Raw genomic sequence first — 20,436 nt, 5'->3', positions numbered from 1 at the left:
TGATTTTATTACATTTAGGTATGTTCCTTGTATCTTTGATTTTTCCAATATGTTTATCATGAAGGGGTGTTGGATTTGCTGAAGGTTTTACAACATCTAATGAGATTATCATGAGTTTGTTTTTCTTTCAATTTGTTTTCATAGTGGATCACATTGAGAGATTTTCGTATGTTGAACCATCCCTGCATCTCTGGCATGCAGCCCACTTGATCATGGTGGATGATCTTTTTGATAATGATACTTGGATTTGGTTTGGCAGTATTTTATTGAGTATTTTGCATCAATGTTCTATTTTGGCATTTTTGCAAACATTATAAACCCCAAACAAAGTTGCTCTGTTTGTATAAAATAATCACACTGACTTCATGCATTGAGGACATTGGTAATGTGATCATGACAGCAGTTGATGTTTATGTAGTATGGTGTATGTATCAATATCCTATTGAGCACTTGACAGAGAGATCTCATTTCATTTCTCACCTATCTAATCAGAACTAGCACAGATCTCTCAATGTTATCAATGCCTCACAGAGGTTAAATCGTGTATCTGAGGTCTCACTACTCACAAGTGGTGAATGTAAAGCACAGACAGGAAACCCAACTCCATGCTTTTAGTCACAATGCTGGTAACTAAAAAGTTTTGTTCCAAGTGTGACTGCTTATGTTGACACTTCTGACATTGGTACAAAGAGAATTTGTTTTTGTGGTTTTTAAAAGCACCTTGATTGTAGACCAGTGATTTCAAAGGATAATTTAGGGTTCTCTCTAACAAACAAATCAAAGGAAATGCCATGTTAATTAAACAGGTGTTTTTAGAGCCAGTTAGTTTCCATCCTCTATAATCATTTAAACAATCATGGTTGGGAGACAGTAGCAGACTTTTCTAGGGATTTTAAAATAGTTGCTAATTTTTAAATATAAAGAAGCAAGAATTACTTGCATAGGGTTTGAAATTATTGAATTTCGTGTAAAATTCTGAATTGCCTCAATGTTTTGGTTTGGAAAGAAAATTACACTTCCTTACCCAGGTGGTGTGGCAGCCTGATAGATACTGTGACCTTCTACATATCAGAGGCTTCCCCATCATGAAGCAATCAAGCAACATTGCTTGATTATATAAGAAAGTTAAAGGACTTGCTTTTTCCTGTTTGTAATAAACCGAAGATTGTTCCTTTGTATTTTGTTCTAGAAGTTAGAAGTCCATAAGTTTTTGTAATTATTTATGTATTATGTGTCATATAATCTTTAAAGGCAACTTAAAAATGAGTCTGTCATTCCCAAGCAATTATACTATTCTTGTAGTGAGGTATAGTCTTAATCTAGACAGCCTTCGATTTTTACAGGGATAGGTGATCCACAATGATCATTTCTTCTTACAATTTTTTTCTTGGCTGCTTCACATCTGTTTTAGCAACTCAAGAGCATTCTGACAGGAGAAGATAAGTCATTAAGTCAACAAATATTTATGGAACCTGCTAAGAGAGGACAAGAATCTCACGCCATCCCATCTTGTTCTTTTCCAGTAATTCTGATGTAAGGCTTGGGAGAAACATTGCTGCAGCCATTGATATCAGGCATCCAACCCACATGGAAGTGAAAATTGGATGACTTCTTATTTCAATTAATTATGGTAGCATCTAAGGACTGAATTGCCGGGCTTAATTATCTGCCTGAGCAAATTAATTTGATAATTAAAATTCTCTCCTTTATAAAATATAGCATGAATATTAAATAGTACAGCATAGTTCGCTTAAACCATTGATATTCCATATGATTCTTCAGTATTACTCAAATCCTATGAGCCATAACCAATTAAGAAAAGAACCTTGACATGCACTAAGATTCAGGATATCAACGAGATAGCACCACTAAGTGGTTTTTGATGCAGTTAGAATTAGCTGTAATAAAAAATTACTAAACTGCATATTTAATCTGTGGAATTTAGAACCAAAAGAAAAGATTTTTTCTTGCTAAAATATAGTTCTATCCTAGTAAACATCTTTGTTTCTCTTGCCTGGCACTTATAATGGCTCCTGGAACAATGTCAATTCTCATATCAGATTTGCTGAATTGAGTGGATGACATAGTGACCCAAGCTGTTTGGGAACAGGAGAAAGAAAGACTGACATTACTTCCCCATTTTTCTTCCTTAAAACAGTTTAGATAATTTTGCTTACAATTTTTTAAGACAAAGTTCTGATGGAAGAGGAAAGAGAAGAGTGTTTCCAGGGCAAAGCAACTGTAGGAAGCTTGTTCAATGCTCTGTTTTCTCTGCTCCAGCTTTGTGTAGCTATAAACATGAGCCAGAATAGGAGGTTCAGCAAGCAGAAGAGGACCATACAGTAACGTATCCAAGGTTACACAGTCAATAACTACACAGTGCAACCCACATGTAGAACTAGGTAGCTTGACTTGATAGCCATGGTATCAAGGCTCTGCTAGGTTTTCCTTCCCCCACTGCAACAGCTGTGCAGTGTTTTCAAGACACAGTGATTATTGGGCTCCTTGTAAGAGGGAAATGGTTACATTTTTTTTGTAGGCAGAATGAATATTGTTAATATTCATATAGCATTTAGCCTGTGCTGTCTAATGTTTTATATTCCCTACCTGAATTGACATTTAATTCTCATGATAAGTGCATGAAATATAGGTGATTCTTCCCATCATCCATGACACGAGTAAATCGCAGGTCTGGTTTCAGGCTGGGTCTTTTAACCACCCCAATAAAATCAGATTCCTAAGTAGCCTAACTGAATCGTTTGTATGATTTCTGGTTTTTTTTTCTCTATGGAAAACAGGTAGATTCTGATGATTTGTGTTTTTCTTAAATTCTGCTTCACAGAGGGTAGACTAGAGGTGTTCCAAGGAGAGAAAATGCTATCACCCATCCCGATGTGGACCACATTTGGGGAACTAGCCATTTTGTACAACTGTACACGGACCGCTTCTGTGAAAGGTAAGATGAGAAAAACTGCTCCCAATCTCTACTGCATCTAAGGTTGGCTCCTTAGCAAAGCTAGTGCCATTTTGCCCCATACACTCTTGTTCATAAGAATGCAATTGCGATACAAAGATTTGTATGTGAGCTTTGACAGGAATAATTAAAATTAAGATGAACTTTCTCTAGGCTGGGATCTGGCACTGGGTTAGCAGTGTCTAAACATCATCAAAAGATGTACATCTGCATCCTTGTGCACACAGCACTTTTAACTTCCAATTACAAATCCTTTAGTGTCTGGATTGGCTCATGACTTGGGGACATTCCCTGTGGATGAGGTGTATAACTGGAAATTGCAAACTATTTGAATATCGTCCTACCCAAAACATAATCCAGGTTCCCTCTTTCAAATCCTGGTAGATTTCAAAGCTGAAGTGATGTTAAAAATTACCCACTCTTCCATTATTTCCTTTCATTCACAGGTTTAAATAATACATTCCCATAAACGTGTAGTCGCTGGCTAACATTTTTGGAGTGTTTTCTTTTTCTAGTGCTAAACACTGTTGTATTATTTTCTCAAATTTTCTAAAGCTATTACCAATGTTAAAACTTGGGCACTGGACAGAGAAGTTTTCCAGAACATTATGAGGAGAACAGCCCAAGCCAGGGATGAGCAGTACAGAAACTTCCTCAGAAGGTAAGAGTAACCATATGGGGGTAGTTCAACCATTGTGTGGACAGAGTAGTGATTTCTCTAACAGTGTCCCCAATCCAAGCAGTTCCTATATTATGAAAGCAAAGAGCAAAACAATTCCCTTGCCGTAAGTGGCAGCAGTTGCCAAAAATTATATTTGCTTCCTATTAGATTATGTGCTGGACTATCTCTTTTGCTATTCCTTTTACTTCTATTGAAGGTGCTATAGCATAAAAATATGCAAAACACCTGAAAAAATTTCCTGATTTTGATCACTGGGCTTCGAATAACATTTGTGATCTTAGAAAGTACAGCAGAAAGGTGATCTTGTAATATTAATTTTAGTTATTATTATTGATTTTTATTTATTTGTGTGTGTGTGTGTGTGTGTGTGTTCATGTGCTTGTGTGCATGTAAGCACACACAGGCTCACAGGTGAGCCACATCACATGTGTAGAAGTCAGAGGACAAATTCTTGGAGTTGCTTCCAGGAGATCAAGCTCAGGTGGCCAGCCCTGGTTCAAGCATTCTTTTCACCCTGAGCCATCTCATGAGGCCCACTGGGACATTAAGATGAATTCATTTTACTATCCTTGCTTTATGGGTGACATTTCTTTTCTCATTTGCATAACCACACTGCCTTCCAAGTAACCATTATTTGTAGCAGCTTAACTTGACAGAAAACGTTACTATACTTGTCATAATGACATGGATACCAGGACAGATCATTTTTGAAAAATGTTCTGTACCTCGACATCATGAGTGAGTACATTTATAGGGAACCAAATGTCTGCATAACTTCAAAAGAGAGCTGGAAGAGATGTTTCTTTTTGAGAATGCCCATTCTTCATGTATACTAGTTTTGTATCATATGTGAGAGTTTTGATAGCCTCTGAATTTGAACACATCATGTGATGAAATGTACTTAGGATAAGTGATAACAATAATTATGTATCCTGTGACTTACAAAAGTAAACTTCAACTTTTTAAGTATACTCTAGTAATCTGACCTTCCATAGCCAACCTGGACATCCAGCTATGTTAGGGCTGTCCATGACTTAGTGTTTAGTAGGGTCTCGGAAGTACTGCAGGAGCACATAGAAAATCAACAGGACACAGTCAACATGCAGGTTCTTATAGAACATCTCTCTGCCACACCCTCCTAGACTCCTATGACTCCTGACAATGAGTCATAATAACAAGTAGTTGTCTTATCTCTAGTAGCATGTATCTTAGCTCTCATGTGGTAGGATCTACCTAAATATAGATGATTTTAAAGTTGTACAGCTGATTGTCACAGGTCAGAATTTGAAGTAAATAAGCCATGCTTATGCAGGAGCTTTTAGAAAAGGGACACATGAATAAACCAGTGGCTACAGGATGTAGCTGATTGTGAATCACTCTGTAGAGCAATAATTTGCACCCAGCTCACTCTCCTCTGCTGGAGTTGAAGGAGCCCAGGCAATCTACTAGGAAATACTCTTTTTCCCCATACTTCTTTTTGTTATTTCATTCATTCATTTGTTCAACAAATATTTACTTCTAGACACCAAACATTGTGGATTCAGTGGTGAACAAGATAAACCTGACCACTCTCCTCACAGAGCAGAGATGAACTAAAATTTCTCCTCATCTGTTTACCCACCAATTCCAAAGGTGGTAGGCTTTCTATTCATAGCTTCCAGTTTGGACCAGAAGGAAAATTTTCATAAGTATATGGAAACTGAGTTCTAGTTGCCTTTGCCTTCTCAACAGGGAGGTACTACTCTAGAGAAATGCAGTTTGCTTTGTGTCATCGTATATAATAAACTCTTCTTATATCTACAGTTTTTAAATACGGCATGTAGCATATGTGTAAATCACAAAACCTTATAGCGTCAACAACCCCATTACTAGGAATACATTAAAAATAAATGAGATCAGCATGTTGGGTGAGACATCTGTGTCTCCATGTTCTTTGCAGCACCATCCAGAATTGCCAGGAAATGGATACAATCTAATTGACCATCAACTCATGAATGGATAAGAAAAATTTGGTACATGTATGATGGAACAACATTTAAACACAGAAAAGGTTAAAACTTGTAATTTGGGGTGACCTGACTCAAAGCGGAAACTATTGTGTTTAGTGAAACAGGGTAGGCGTAGACAGACAAATACTGTGTAATCTCACTCATATGTAGACTCTGAGAAAGTCCATTGCATAAAAGTTGACAGTAGAATGGTACTTCCAAGATGCCTAAGACAGTAAGGAGGAAGGGATGAATAAAGGTTGACCAGTTGGTTCTAAATTAGAGGTGGACAGGAGTAAGAAGTCATGATATTGCACTGTAAGGTGATTATACATAATAACAATGTAATATATATTTTTGAAAGCTTAGAGGAAGAATCATGAATGTTTTACGATAAATTTTCTGAGATATGTGTGTTTAACACATTTAAACATTGCAAAATATATACATGCATAGAAACATCATAAAGTACCAATTTATGTACATATTACAGTTAAAATAAATTTAAACTAACAAATAATAATAGGTATCCATGAAGTTAGGGATGTCCCCAAAATACCTGTGGTCTCTGACATCATCACAACTTCTGTCCCTCCTCCTTTCAGGTGCAGTGATTAATTAGTCCTTTGGTATTCTTTGTAATTTTGCTTATGACTTGACTTACCTCATTTTGAACTTGATAAGAATGGTATTATTTTTGCAGCCCATTAGTTCTTTGCCTGTCACCCTGCATTCAACTGTTCTACAGCTGGGGCTCATTTTGTTATTTTGCAATTCAATGCCCCTGTGCAGTCATTCTTACAGCTGTCTCCCAGACTTGTACTGCAGGCTACCTGTGTGTAGGAATCTGCCTGGAGCTTCCTGCCTTCACAAGATCTAGTCATGCATTTGGGAATGGCATAATTTTTCCTGTAAGGGTGTCAAATGATAGATGGTAAAGAAGAAATATTTCTTTTATAGAAATTATATCAATAATCTCAAAGATGTATAAAATAGAAATTGCTTTAATGAAACAATTTAGTCATATTGATTAGCTAATCACACTGAGAGAAACTTCTGATTTTGTTAAATAATGGGTTTCAGTATTCTATTTCACTCTCAGCAGAAATGTTTCCATGACCTACCTCTAAAACACTGATTTAAAAAGACAGTACAGTAAGATTGATAATCAAAGAGTATGCCACTGGTAGTTTCCATGTCCCCATAGGTTCAATCATTACTTAATTACAAGGATTTAGATGAAAATCTGATCGTTCACTTTGAATAGAGCAACTCACCCAGGCTATAAGAGACATTGAGAAGTGGAGAGAACACTTCCAAATCCAACCGCAATGTGCAGTGGGTGCCCCCTCAAGCAGACAGGATGGGACTGCCCCCTTTCGAGGATCTTGGTACCTCGTTTTTGCACGTGTGACAAACGCCTGGGATAGTATAGTACATATGTACGATTTCCAGTTGTCAAGAAATTCTGTTATTTTTGTGTTCTCAGTCTTTTAAATGCTTACTTTGGAAAAACTGAAGTTCACTGCATTATAATAGTAAGTGAACCTAAGACTTTAGTGTCTGTGTGGAATATGTTTTTTTTTCAAAATATAATTAAGTAAAAGCTGCTTGTGGTGTTGCATGTCTATAATCCCAGGGCTTTGAAGGCTAAGGCAGGAGGCTCATGAGTTTGGGGATAACCTGGCCTACATAGTGAGACTGTGTCTCAAAATAATTTTTAATTAAAATTATTTTATTAATTTAATTATTTAATTAATTTAAGATGTCTTTTTAATTTTGAAGTGTTTCCTTGCTGAAGAACTTACCTGAAGATAAGCTAACGAAGATCATTGACTGTTTGGAAGTGGTAAGAAATTTTGAAGTAAAAAATAAATATCCTTAGAAGATTTTAGAATCTAGTCATATTAGTACTGTAAATAAATGAAGAGGAAAAGATGGTAGGATGCTAAACTGCAGAGACCAAGAGCTGTGTTTGTGCGAGATTTTAGGTCAACTCACACCGAATTAAGGGACCAGACAGGGTTAGATAGCTTTGGAACTTGCAAAAAGAAATTGGATTTGCATGTGTAAAGTGAAATTTGATTTACATATTTTAATCTTTTTAGTACATTTTATACAACTAATCTGCCTTACTCAAGAGGCATTTGATTTTCTCCAATTAACATCACAATCCCTTGCAGAGTTTTCACAATATAAAGGAATCAGTGAGGCATAATTAGGAAACAGGGTACAGAAAGGGTATGCTGGGGCTGTGGGGGAGGTGTCTGGAGCCAGACCATGCAGCCTTCTATATTCAGCCATGGAAACACATTTGAAGAGATTGCACGGGAGCACTTTACCTATTTCAATATCTAGAGGCAAGTGGCAGATTGGAAAGTGTTCAAAAGCTTATTCCTGGCATCCCCAGATGGCTGGTTTTAGTTTAAGACTTGTCAAGCTTTATTGGGGATAATGCTTTTATAACGTACCTTGCTCTCAATGGTCCTCGGTTTATGAAAACCTCTTCAGATCTGGAAATTACAATTCAGAGCAAATAGCCTTTCCCCCTTTCCTGGGGGTCTGTTTCTCTGAAGCCAAAATGACTTTACTGAAGTTAAGAGGAGGTAGGGGTTGGTGACAACATCATAACTGGATGTGGTGCTTTGTATAGAGCTGCTCCCAGGGGGAACAAAGTAAAAGCCCTGATCGTCTGATTGTGGATAGATTCATGTTCTGCCAATCATGACAACCAATGCAAACTCCTGTTTCCTGAGAAGGAAACAGCAGCCATTTTTTCCTAAACCTAAGTGACATGTTTAAATAGTCATAGAACATCCAGTAGTTTATCAAAGACAGGCTATGGGGACACCATGCCTTGCCTCCTGTCCCCTGGGGACTTTGGATATGAAGTCTGCTTCAACAAGCCCGTGTCATGGTCTGTATCCCTTTGGGATTTTCCCAATGTAACATAAGCCAATCACAGATGTTACAAATTAAAAATTCATCCCAATTTCTCAGGGTGTTTCTCTTTTCAGGACAGGGAAGCCCTATATATGCATATTTTGGTCTTGTTAACCAGAGAAATCTGTTCCTAATAGGCTGTTAATAGACGGGATTCATCAGAAGGAAATCACCTGCTGACAGCAAATATGTGGTCTTGATGTTAAAAACAAATGGCCACTTAGACACATTTATAGTGGCCATAGGCAACAGCTGCCCAATACATAGATGATCTCTCGAATTATTAACTGGGTTATTAATTAGCACACAATTCAAGTTTGTAAGCTTCGTCTTTTAAGATTCCCTGGGAGAGCATGACTACATCTCAGCATCTGCAGACAGCGGCACCATCTACAAAGGGCTCTTTATCCTACCTGGCAAACAAACATGTCTCTGTAATGTGTAAAAATTCCCGGATGTGGAAGTGATTAGCAATGGAGTCATGGGATCTGTTTAATTCTAAGAAAAGCTTATAATTTACCCATGCTGACTCCTGACCCATCAATGGGGTCCTCACCACAGTCGGCCCCAGGCCAGTGCAGGGAGGTATGACAGAGCATGTTGTCCCCAGGAGACCCACCATCTTTGAGAAAGCTGAAGGTGTCTGAAATGAAGCTCAGAGGCGGGTAGACGCCTGCTTTCTTTTGTGTATGGGGAGAAGGGTTAATCGTCATCGTGTCTGTCTGTCTGTCAGTCCATCACCACCACTCCCACACACACTCTAGGCAGTGGATCCGGTCAGGTTCCAAAGAAACTCAAGACAAACAGCTAACTATGCTGCCTGTTAAGCATACCAAAGCGCACTGGCCACCACGCTAAGGCTCCTCCCTGCTCTTCTCACCCTGCTCCCTACACTAAACTCTGTAGCCCAGAGGCTGGGCTTCCCTTCCCCCAGCTTCCTGTTGCTGTATAACCCTGGCATTTCAGCAACTGGCTGGCTTGGTGTTCACTCTCTTTCTCTTCTCTCTCTCCTTCTCCTCTGCTCTTGGCTCCTGACCCGCACTCCCCCTTGCCCCTCTATCTTCTCTTCCTGTCACTCCTCATGGGCCTGTCCAGTCTGCTGTTCAGGTTTAGTCTACTTCTTTCTCTCCCTGCTCTGGACTCTACAAATGCCTGACTGTTCTCTCCCGCACATCTACAATAAAACCCTTCTCCTCAGCCTGCACACCATGGAGTAGTCATGCCCTTCTTTTTCAGTCAGATCCTGTGTGTTTAAGGCACAGACTGCTGAATTCCTCTACCGAGAATGTGTCTCTGACAGTTCAGTTTTCCATCCATTTCTTGAACGCAAGTCTCCCAGAGTATTCAGTTTGCAAGGCAGCATCTTCTGGAAGCCTCTGCTCATGCTCTGACCAGAACATGAGTGGTGGTGATAGCACACAGTCACTGCCATGTTTTAGGATTTAGCTAATAATGACAGCCATAGGGCAGGATGCAGGTTTGGAGTGGTGGCAACAATGGATGATAATGAAAATTCTAACGTGGCCCTGGGCAATCATGAAGGGAGAAGACAGGTGACACAAGAGTGTCTGTTTCCACGCAGGCAAGAGTAGAAAGCGTGGAATTTGTGTTCTTGGTTGCAAACACAGAGATTAAGCAGGAAGTTACCTGGTTGGGGCAGAGCTCTGCAACCTGGCCCAGTGTTTCTCAGTACTTCCACCCTGATGTCCATGCTTGCACCTTTCACAGAGCTTCAGTCATGGTGGGGCTGTGAGAGGCACGGTGATGTGAATGTCTTTTTCCTTCTTCAGATCTGGGTACCAATAGAAAGGCAGAGTCCCAGGTCCTGTCCCCTGCTCACTGAATTAGAAACTGGTAGAAAACCCCAGTTCCACAGTCTTAAGATGTCACCAATGGGATTCTTAAGCTCTGTGCAGTTTGAGAAGTTCTGGGGTATGTGTGTGTGTGTGTGTGTGTGTGTGTGTGTTGTGTGTGTGTGTGTGTAAAGGGCCTGAAAGACTGTTTTGTAGAGTATGTCATGGTCTGCCTCTTCACTCCACAGAATGCCACTTTAAATCATGACTTGAAAAATCTGGTCTCTCTATGCATGTAATATGTAGTTCAGGTGAGTTGTAGATATGTATGGATCAGAGGGCAATTGGTTGGTGTCATTCCTCAGGCACCATCCCCTTTTCTTTCAAACATAGTCTCAGAATTTACTGATTAGACTAAGCTGGCTGGCCCCTGGGCCCTACCAATCCACTCATCTCTGCCTCCCTGGTGCTAGAATTACAAGCAAGTGCTCTCAAAAATACAGACTCTAGGATCAAACTCCGGGACTCCTGGCTGTAAGAAAATCACCTTACAGACTGCACTACCTCCCCAGCTCTAGGAACATGTTTTTAAACAATAAGCTGGCATCTGTAGTTGCAGATGAGCTATACATGTGTTCGTATATGGATGTATGTGCATGTGTATGTGCTATGTTTTGTCAGTCATCAACACTTCTTTTGCAATGAAAATATGTAGCACAATTTCTGGGTTGTGAGAAAGACTGGGATTATCTTTGATTTTGCTCTGTCACTCTGGAGTTTCTTCCTGGTTCTTGTGTTTTCTGTGTAGGAACTCAATTTATTGGCTTTTGCTTCATCAGCACAAAGGGAATATCTTCCTAACAGTGAAAAAATATCTTTAGGGGCTGCTGTCCATTTGCTGATCTTTCTTATTCTGTTCTGAAATGATTTCCTTAGTTTATTTATGTATTTTTTCACATATACTATATCTTTCTCCAGGCTTCCAGATGTCATCCTTTAAAAATTCCTTTTTGGGCCATGGGTAGTAGTAGGTCATTAGTAGTTCATGAAACCAATCTAGTGAATCAGTTAAAATCAAAGTGTAGGCATGATTTCAAAGACTGTTTCAATTTTATATAAGTATCTATGTGTGTATATCTTTATGGGTATGTCAAGTATACATGTAAAGTGAACCATCTCTCTACAGGATATAGTCTATGGCTTCTTCATCTTCTGAGGGACCCCATGGCAATGTAACCACAGAACAGTCCCCGCACTGTTTGCACTTCTCTTTTTGGTTGCGGTGGCTGCCCTGGCCTGACTGCCTGCATTCCCCAGTTGACAAATACCGGGCAGTCTAGCATCATAGCCAGTACTCACCACCATGTATTTTTGGTCTGACCTATTTCCACAGCTTTTCCTCATCTATGAGTTACTGTGGACACACTGGGAGGTATTGTTTGCCTTCCTTCCATGGTTTTGGGTGACAAAGAATCACCCCTGGGATGGTTTCACTGGGAAGCCACCCTTTAAGAAATAGTAAGGCTCTTTTTCAATGTTCCCTTTTAAAATTTGTCCCCTTTGAACTTAACTGGTTGGCAGGAATTAAAGCCACACCTCTGCACAAATATAAGAGGTTCTGTAATAGTTGAAGAACAGTCTGATAGCACTTAAGAAACTTTCCGTGTCATTTCTGCTCCATGTGGGTGATGGCTGCTGAGATTGGAGTGGGGACAAGAGACCCAGAGAACAGATACTCAGTCTTGGGCTATCTGAAAGATCACTGTAACTTTAATGAAGAGATTGGTGTTGTACAGAAGGAAGACATCTTGGGTTGTAGGGTTATGGCCATCGTTAAGGGTCACGGACAGTCATTGCCATTGTATAAAAGAGTTTCACTACAGTGAAGACTTCTGAAAAACATGAAGTGAGAAAAATGAAGAGCTGGGCTAAGTGAAGTGATTGTAAACCTTATTATGTATATAAAATACAATTGTCTCTTGCTAACAAGGTAGTCCAAGGGCAGTGTTCTCAGTTAGATGCACCCAGTCATTCAGGAATATAATTCAACTGATGGCTGCTTTGTTATTTTCATTTAGCAAATGTTTTTCAAGCTGCCTCTAGGCAATGCAATTAAGGATGGGATACACACATGAAATGGTTTGTGGGCCTGGCTCAGAAGTGCGATGAACTACCTTTGCCTGGTTCTTTAGGATATGAACTAACTATATGGCTGAAACCAACTGCAGAAGTATCAAGTATCACTTCCTTGGGTAGCCAAATATGCCTGTGGAAGACTCTGAGAGCCATTTTGTAGTCTCTTCATAGGAATTAACAGTCACCAGGTGCCTGTTGTGTACCAGAAGTTCTACTATGTGTTTCACGAGCACTTCTGCTTCATCCTCAGACACTGATTAATTGGTGAAGTAGATGTACAGCCTTACTTTGATGAAGAGGCAATTGAGGGTCAGAGATGTGACAATGAAACATACCACGGTCCTTTTCCTTAATGTATCAATAATTAACTAAACATTTGCTATGCTTAAGGTGTTTCCCAGTTTGTCAGAAAACATTGTCTTATGGAGACATACAGAATTGTACCTCCGAATGCCCATACCCCAACAACTGACTGGTTAGATGGGCCAAATGCACTTACAGAGAAGCCTTTGATAGGAGCGAACTATTCTATGTGGTATTGGAAGTGGAAGCCAATGAGACTCCATGCATAGGAATCCTACATGCCATGGCTGATTCTAAGATGTCAGGGGTACTGCAGCAGGCAGAGGCCTTCAAAAGCTCAGAGAAACCCCAGCTGACTCTCCACTGACAGTCAAAATGGAAATGACATCTTGTTCCATAAAGGAATTCAGCTAGTCAGCACAATGAACTTGAAGCAGATTCCCCTATCTTGAGGTTTCAGAATGGAATACAGCTCCCTCTAATGCCTCAAACTCTGTCTTGAAAAGATCTCAAGTAGAGAAAACCTGACTATTCTGTCCTTGAGCTTTCATTCATAGAAACAGGAAGCTAGTCAAAGGGTGTTGCTTAAAGCCACTAGATTTGTGCTTGTTTGTTTTAGTATCTACAGAAAACTAATAAATTTCTCTGGCTTTGAGGGTCAACTTTCTTAGTTGATGTATTCACAGAGAAATTCCATGTGGAGCTAGACTTTGAACCTGGCTCTTTTGGTTTCATGTTTCTTTCTAAGAGACATTGAAATGTCTCATTAAGCATATACAATATTAGGAAGATATAATGAGTATTCATTGATATGAGTAGTAATATTCAGTCCCTAAATATTTATTCTATTATCTTTGCTCATTTTGCCTAAATGATGAGGAAGGTATTGAAAGGCAAATTAAAGTAGTTTAGTTTACGTTGATTTTCCAGTCTAAGAGAAACAAATGTGTGAAATTATGTTGTCAATTTTGCCATTTTAAGAAATTAAACAAACCCATTTTACTAGCATAAATAACTAAGAAAATCGTTTTAGTTCTCTGACTTGAGACAACAACAAATTAAGGTGATACAGGGTAATATCTGTCTGGGTGTTCTAAAGTACCGGCTTGCTCCTTGGCTCTGATGAGTGGATATATTACTTCTGCCTGTTCAGGGATTATCAGATCACACAACTAGGTATGAGAGACAGAAAAATTAATCCAAGAAAGAAACCCAATGATCATTTTCAGTTTCATAAGGATAAGTCAACACTAAGCCCAGAATTTGCACATGTAGGTCTGATGTCTCTGGGGCCTTTTGTGTTGAGGTTTCTTTAAAAGTAACACACCAGCCAGAGCTGCCTGCTCTGTGTGCAGACTCCTGTAGGTGTTGTTGTTCCACAAAGAGTTAGAAATGGAGGATGCTGTCCTCCCATTACCCATTGGGACTATTTTCAAGTCATCATGTAAATCTCTGCCCTCCATAACTGAAATTGAATATTGAATAATTGAAGTTTCTCAGTGAACAGAACAAACACAAATTTTACTGATCAATAAAGCAACTCTCTTTACTTTTACCACAGTATTAATGGCAGGAAAAGACAGCTTACATGCAATCCATGCCCATTTAAAGACACAAAATGTTCTATTTCTCCCGTCATACACCTCTCCTTGGTGTTCTGCTTGTTTCTCATCCCAATAGGAATACTACGACAAAGGCGATTACATCATCAGAGAAGGAGAAGAAGGAAGCACCTTTTTCATTTTGGCAAAAGGAAAGGTAAGTGCTAAGTAAAGCTTCCTTACCCCATGAAGACTTTAGCTGTGATCAGTGTAACAGTGTCCTGCATTGCCATGGAAGAAGATGCCTGGCTGAAAGAGTGATAAAGTATCTCTGACAGTCTCTGGGGTTCTCTATGAAGATGACTGGGTTTGGGGATGAGGGCACAGAACACATCTGATGGACCATAGCAGACATAGAACCTTGTCAGTAACTGCACACAGGTTCCTTTGCCTTTTGTGGAAGTCTTTCTGTGTGTGATGTCTGTAATGGCTGATTTATTTCTAAAGACCCTTTTAAGGAATGAGTATATGATTTCTATCAGCTCAATGGTTCAAGAACAGGGCTGGAATAATGTTTCTTTAATTAATTTTACATACCAACCACAGTTCTGCCTCCCTTTCCTCCTCTCCTCCGCCTCTTCCAACCCCCCCCCAACCATTTCTCAGAAAGGGTAAGGTTTCTCATGGTGAGTCAACAAAGCCTGGCATATTAAGTTGAGAGCTGGCTTTTTGGAGCCCATTCCATATGGTGGGATGTCTTGCTCAGTCTTGATATGGAATAATGTTTTGATATAACAGGTATGACCAGCAGAAGAATGAATTTAGCAAATAAAATTCCATTCTTTGAAAGAATTCTGGCTAATAAAGAAATTGCATTTGTATCATCATTTGAAAATATTAACTCATTGTGACATTCATAAATATCAATAAAAAACTCTAGCCATTGTGAACCAGCACCCATTAACATATTTAGCTATAATAATTCTAGCTGAAATAGGTAATATTGTAAGTTTCAGTTTCTATGCTGTATCCTTCTAACCTGTGCTTCACTTTGAAATGGTCACCAAGTAAGTCCTTTCGCAGACACCATTATGAATTGTTTTGGAGGTGCATGAGATGTAGTCTACCTATGGAGAGACTTCAAACTGATACTCAAATTATTCTTGACTTTTTGAAGCAACAGAGGTAGGTCTCCATGGGACTCATATTACCTGCTTTGAGGATCTCTCAAAAGGAAACTCTGGATTTACATTTTAAAAACTGACATTGGAGCCAGATGTGGTAGTGCACCCCTTTAATTCCAGCACTTAGGAGACAGAAGCAGATCTCTAGTTTGGGGCCAGCCTGGTCTAAAGAGCAAGTTCCAGGACAGCCAAGGACACTCCAGGAAACCATCAAAAACAAAACAAAACAACAACAACAAAAAAAAAAAAACCCTGACCTTTGGGAGGTGATTTGATGGAGAATTCTCCTGTTCCAGAGGGTTGTCTAATACCTGCCTTAACATGAGCAAAAGTGTAGTGGATTACAAGAGCAGTGTGGTGCAGCAGTGTATTACAGTAACAGTGTAAGGAGTGTAACAGTGTGAGCACTAACAGGGTAAGGCTGTAAGGGTGTGACTACTGTAATGGTATAATGACTCTAATGGTGTGATGACTGTAACAGTGTGATGATTGTGCAGTGTAAGGACTGTAGTGGTGTAGTGAATATAACAATAAAATGACTAACAGTGTAAGGACTATAACCATGTAGTGACTGTACCAGTTTAAGGACTGTAACTGTAATGGTGTAAGGACTGTAACAGTGTAATAATTATAATGATGAATGAATGTAACAGTGTGATGACTGTAACAGTGGAAGGACTGTAACTGTAATGGTGTAAGGACTGTAGAGGTATAAGGACTCTAACAGTGTAATGACTATAATGATGCAATGAATGTAACAGTGTAATGACTATAATTGTGTAAGGACTCTGTAGTAGTGTGATGGCTGTAACAGTGTGATGGCTGTAACAGTGTGATGGCTGTAACAGTGTGACGACTGTAGCAGTGGAAGGACTGTAACTGTAACGGTGTAAGGACTGTAGAGGTATAAGGACTGTAACAGTGTAATGACTATAATTGTGTAAGGACTCTGTAGTAGTGTGATGGCTGTAACAGTGTGATGGCTGTAACAGGGTAAGGACTGTAACTGTAATGGTGTAAGGACTGTAGAGGTATAAGGACTGTAACAGTGTAATAATTATAATGATGAATGAATGTAACAGTGTGATGACTGGAACAGTGGAAGGACTGTAACTGTAACGGTGTAAGGACTATAGAGGTATAAGGACTCTAACAGTGTAATGACTATAATGGTTATGCAGCCTCCTTTTCTCCCTCCTTCAGATGGGTGTGCTGAGTTAGAAGGGTGTGTGTTCAGATCCCTCGTTTACTCTGATCTCTCTTTTGAATTTCTTCACTTTGTTTAGGTGAAAGTCACACAGAGCACAGAAGACCACGAGCAGCCACAGTTGATCAAAATCCTGCAGAAAGGGGAGTACTTTGGAGAAAAAGCTCTGATCAGGTGAGTCCATGGATCGCACGGTGCTCAGAAAACAGGCTTGGACTGTTTTCTATCTCAAGACTACTCATGAGCCAAACACTAATTTAGCCCAGGAAATAATGGGAAAGTCTTCTGTCAGTAAAAACAAGATTGGATTTTAGCTTAAAATGTTAGCAAAAGAACATAGCATGAAGAAATTATTAAATTGGGGCAAGGTTTTATGTTGCTGTAGTTTGCAACATTATCCTACTCAAAATTTTTCTTTGTAATTAAAATGTGAAGAGTGCTGGCAAGATGTGTCAGTAGGTGGAGGCACCTGGAACCAAATCCAATAACCTGAGTTTGATCCCCAGGACTCACATGGTAGAGGGAGAGAATAGACTCCCCCAGATTGTCCTCTGGCCTCCACATGTGCATCAGGACATGCGAACACACACACACACATACATACACACACACACACACACACACACCATACATAAACAGAATAAATAAATAACTGTAATAAAATTTAGAAATCACACAACTTTTCATACTCCGTGTATCTTTAAAACACGTCAAAAATAATCTATTTTTAAGAAATTTTTGTTGGGCAGTGGTGGCATACGCCTTTCATCCCAGCTCTCGGGAGGCAGAGACAGACAGGCAGATCTCTATGAGTTCGAGGCCAGCCTGATCTACAAAGTACACAGAGAAACCTTGTCTCAGAAAACAAACAAAAAAATTGTGAGCTCAATTTACAAGTTTTAGGAACGGCTCAAAATAATGCATTTGAAATTTCTATGTGACCCTTCTATCTTTTGATGTGTAAGTTGGTTTAATATTGACTTGAGTCATAGAAATATAATTTTAAAAGCTGATAAGTGGCTTAAGGAATACTTTGTACTTCCTTAAACAAACAAACAAACAAACAAACCCCATATCCAAAGAAATACATTTTCCTAAATAGAAATAGTTTCATAAAACAGCAAATTTAGTTCAGAAAGAGATACATTTTTGGAGTTACATATGTTTTCAAGTGAATAATTTGGAGTTATTTAGGAAATCACTTGGATTTTATATTACTATCAAATGGTTTTATGTCAAGTTTATGTTTGAAGAAAACAGTTCATGAAGAAAAAGCTATTTCTGCTGGGCAGTGGTGGCGAATGCCTTTAATCTCAGCACTTTGGAGGCAGAGGCAGGTGGATCTCTATGAGTTCCAGAACAGCCTGGTCTACAAAACTATACAGAGAAATCTTGTCTCGAAAAACCAAAACCAAAAAAATAAAAAAAGAAAGAAAGAAAGAAAAAGAGGGGAAAGAAAAAGCTATTTTATCATTTTCTTAACTTACGTATGAAGCTCCTGTATGACAGGCTACATAATTACAGCACAAAGAGAAAGTGCTCCAAAATTACCCAGACATATTAGATTATCTAAAATTCATCATCTTTTATTTTCAAAGAATGCACAAGTACTAAAACATAATACATTGGGCTCTAGCTATTATGTAAGAAATTTCAAAGTAGAATTTAAAGACAAGCTGAGTTTTTCTTTTTTATTGCCTAGCTGGTAATGAACTCACTTTGATAATGATGAAATTATCTTTTTAACACTATTATAATTATCCAAGGCTTCAACGTATTTGTTCTTAATATTTCCAGGTTATTTTCTACTCACTTTCAAGCAAAACAGACAAACCTTGAAGATTCACAGGACTCTATAATACTGTGTAGATATTAAGCAGCTCTTGAGAGCTGCAATCTGGTTTTGCTGGACCTGAAGTAATCTGTGTTGTCTGTTGCAGTTAGCCAAGTATAATTTTTTTCCTAAAGGAAATATGAAAATTTATGTCTAACATAGACAATCAGCTCCCCAAAGCATCTGAACGCACAAAGCTAAAACGAATTGGAAGGGACTGTTGATACAAATGTTTCTATATTTTTTTGCACATTTTTATGATTCTAATTTTTAGGGCTGCTGACTGTAGCTCAGTCTTACTTCTTTTACATGTTTTCAAAATAACATTAAATAGTCTCAGGGGTTCTTTCAGAATTTTATTTATGAAGATAAATCCATGGCACTTAATGCACAGTTACTCTGAAAGCACACGTGGCAAACTGAGGTTGTTATGGGGTGTGCAGAAAATGGTCTTCATGAAAATCGTAAGGTGGACATGTAAGGTGAAAACCTTAACTATTCCTTTGCTCTGAACTTACAACCCAAGGTCGTGTCCGTGTCTATGTCTATGTTTGGCTTTCTCCCCAATTTTTGCCTTTGCTCATACCTCCATACCTCCACCCCCACATCTGCCCACACCTTCACCCCCACTGATGGCTCTGTTTTTTATGTTCTGGATCTCTTGCATGTGTAAACTGATCCAAAGCTCTCCCACCTCTGACTAAAAGACCCCAAGGTTTGGTTATTTTCACTGACACCCCTCACAGGAATCCTATAAGCTAAGGACAGACTGTAAACTGCATAAGATGGTCTTTGGACATTATTTAGAAAGAAAGGGGGTTTCTAGGGCAGGCAAGAGATGGACCCTCCTAGCACTAAGGAAATGTGAAGGAACCTACATGATCACTATTGCTGATGAAATTGTCCAGAGCTGTCATCGTGATGACTGCATTTTGTTGGTACTCCTGGATTACTCTAAGTGAATCTCTGAGTCCTGGATGCTATATGTATGCATCCTTGTTTAGTGTCTCATGTATAACTACTAGAGAGAAAAAACTAACGTGTAAGTCAAGGGCTCTGAGGAAATGCCTGATGCTTCACCCATCTCTATTGACAATTACACAGCCTTCAACTCAAGCATAATGATTCATTGTATCTCAGACATCCATAGTAAGAGTATCTACTCCTTTATGTATAAGGAAGTTTACAATGATATGCTATGATTCATCATCAACTGTAACACAGATACTAATTTCAGAGATTTTACTGAGAAAAAATATCCAATTTACATGACCATGAAAGTGTTTCAATAGTCAGTTAATTCATTGATATGGCCCTGTAAACACATGCCTGGATTCCATTTAAACTGATTTCCTGTATTATAGAGTGAAGCCTTTTCCTTGCCAGCCACTTGGTTTTTCCCTACCAGTCGCCTGGGCTCTGCCGCGTTGTAGTCCCCAAATAACACACAAGACGCTGTATTAATTATGAAGCTGTTGGCCTTGCTTGTTTCTTACTGGCTAGCTCTGACTTAAGTATTTATCCCATAATTGTTAATCTAAGTATTTCTCTTACCAGAGAAAAGTTTCCGGGCTTCTTACCCCTATGGCAGTTACGTCTTGACTCCCTATGTTTGTCCTTCCCAGAGTCCTCTTTGACTCCTAGTCCCACCTATCTTGCTTCCCTATTGGCCAACAGTGCTTTATTGACATATACACAGGACTTCCCTCATCACTGTATGATACTCACTTGGTCATTTCCCAGCACATTTCTCTGGTCATTTGGTTTCTGCACTGGCTCCTTGTTTATTAGTAATTTTCCTTTGATGGGAGGGAACTATTCTATTCTGGCTGTGACAAAACACACAATGAG

At 39.0% G+C, this 20,436-nt stretch overlaps 1 protein-coding gene and 1 long non-coding RNA gene across 2 annotated transcripts in view; one reads left to right on the top strand and one right to left on the bottom strand.

Moving 5' to 3' along the window:
- The window catches only part of Prkg2 (protein kinase cGMP-dependent 2), a 109,921-nt gene that overhangs the window by 36,660 nt on the left and 52,825 nt on the right, over window positions 1-20,436 (top strand). The window contains exons 4-8 of the mRNA XM_040747466.1: window positions 2,843-2,956; window positions 3,530-3,635; window positions 7,430-7,493; window positions 14,500-14,577; window positions 16,831-16,925. Of these exons, the coding sequence (XP_040603400.1) occupies window positions 2,843-2,956; window positions 3,530-3,635; window positions 7,430-7,493; window positions 14,500-14,577; window positions 16,831-16,925 (457 nt within the window). The remainder of the gene's footprint in view (window positions 1-2,842; window positions 2,957-3,529; window positions 3,636-7,429; window positions 7,494-14,499; window positions 14,578-16,830; window positions 16,926-20,436) is intronic.
- LOC121140891 lies at window positions 12,134-20,389 on the bottom strand. The gene is made up of 3 exons (XR_005877841.1): window positions 20,314-20,389; window positions 18,565-18,713; window positions 12,134-12,272 (listed from the first exon to the last, which is right to left on the bottom strand). It is a non-coding gene; the product is annotated as an uncharacterized LOC121140891 (long non-coding RNA).

This window comes from Mesocricetus auratus, unplaced genomic scaffold, assembly GCF_017639785.1.
Source record: "Mesocricetus auratus isolate SY011 unplaced genomic scaffold, BCM_Maur_2.0 Super-Scaffold_100006, whole genome shotgun sequence".
In the NCBI taxonomy this organism is placed as follows: Eukaryota; Metazoa; Chordata; class Mammalia; order Rodentia; family Cricetidae; genus Mesocricetus; species Mesocricetus auratus.
Note: the sequence above shows the minus strand (reverse complement) of the source record. Positions and strands in the feature narration are given on the sequence as shown.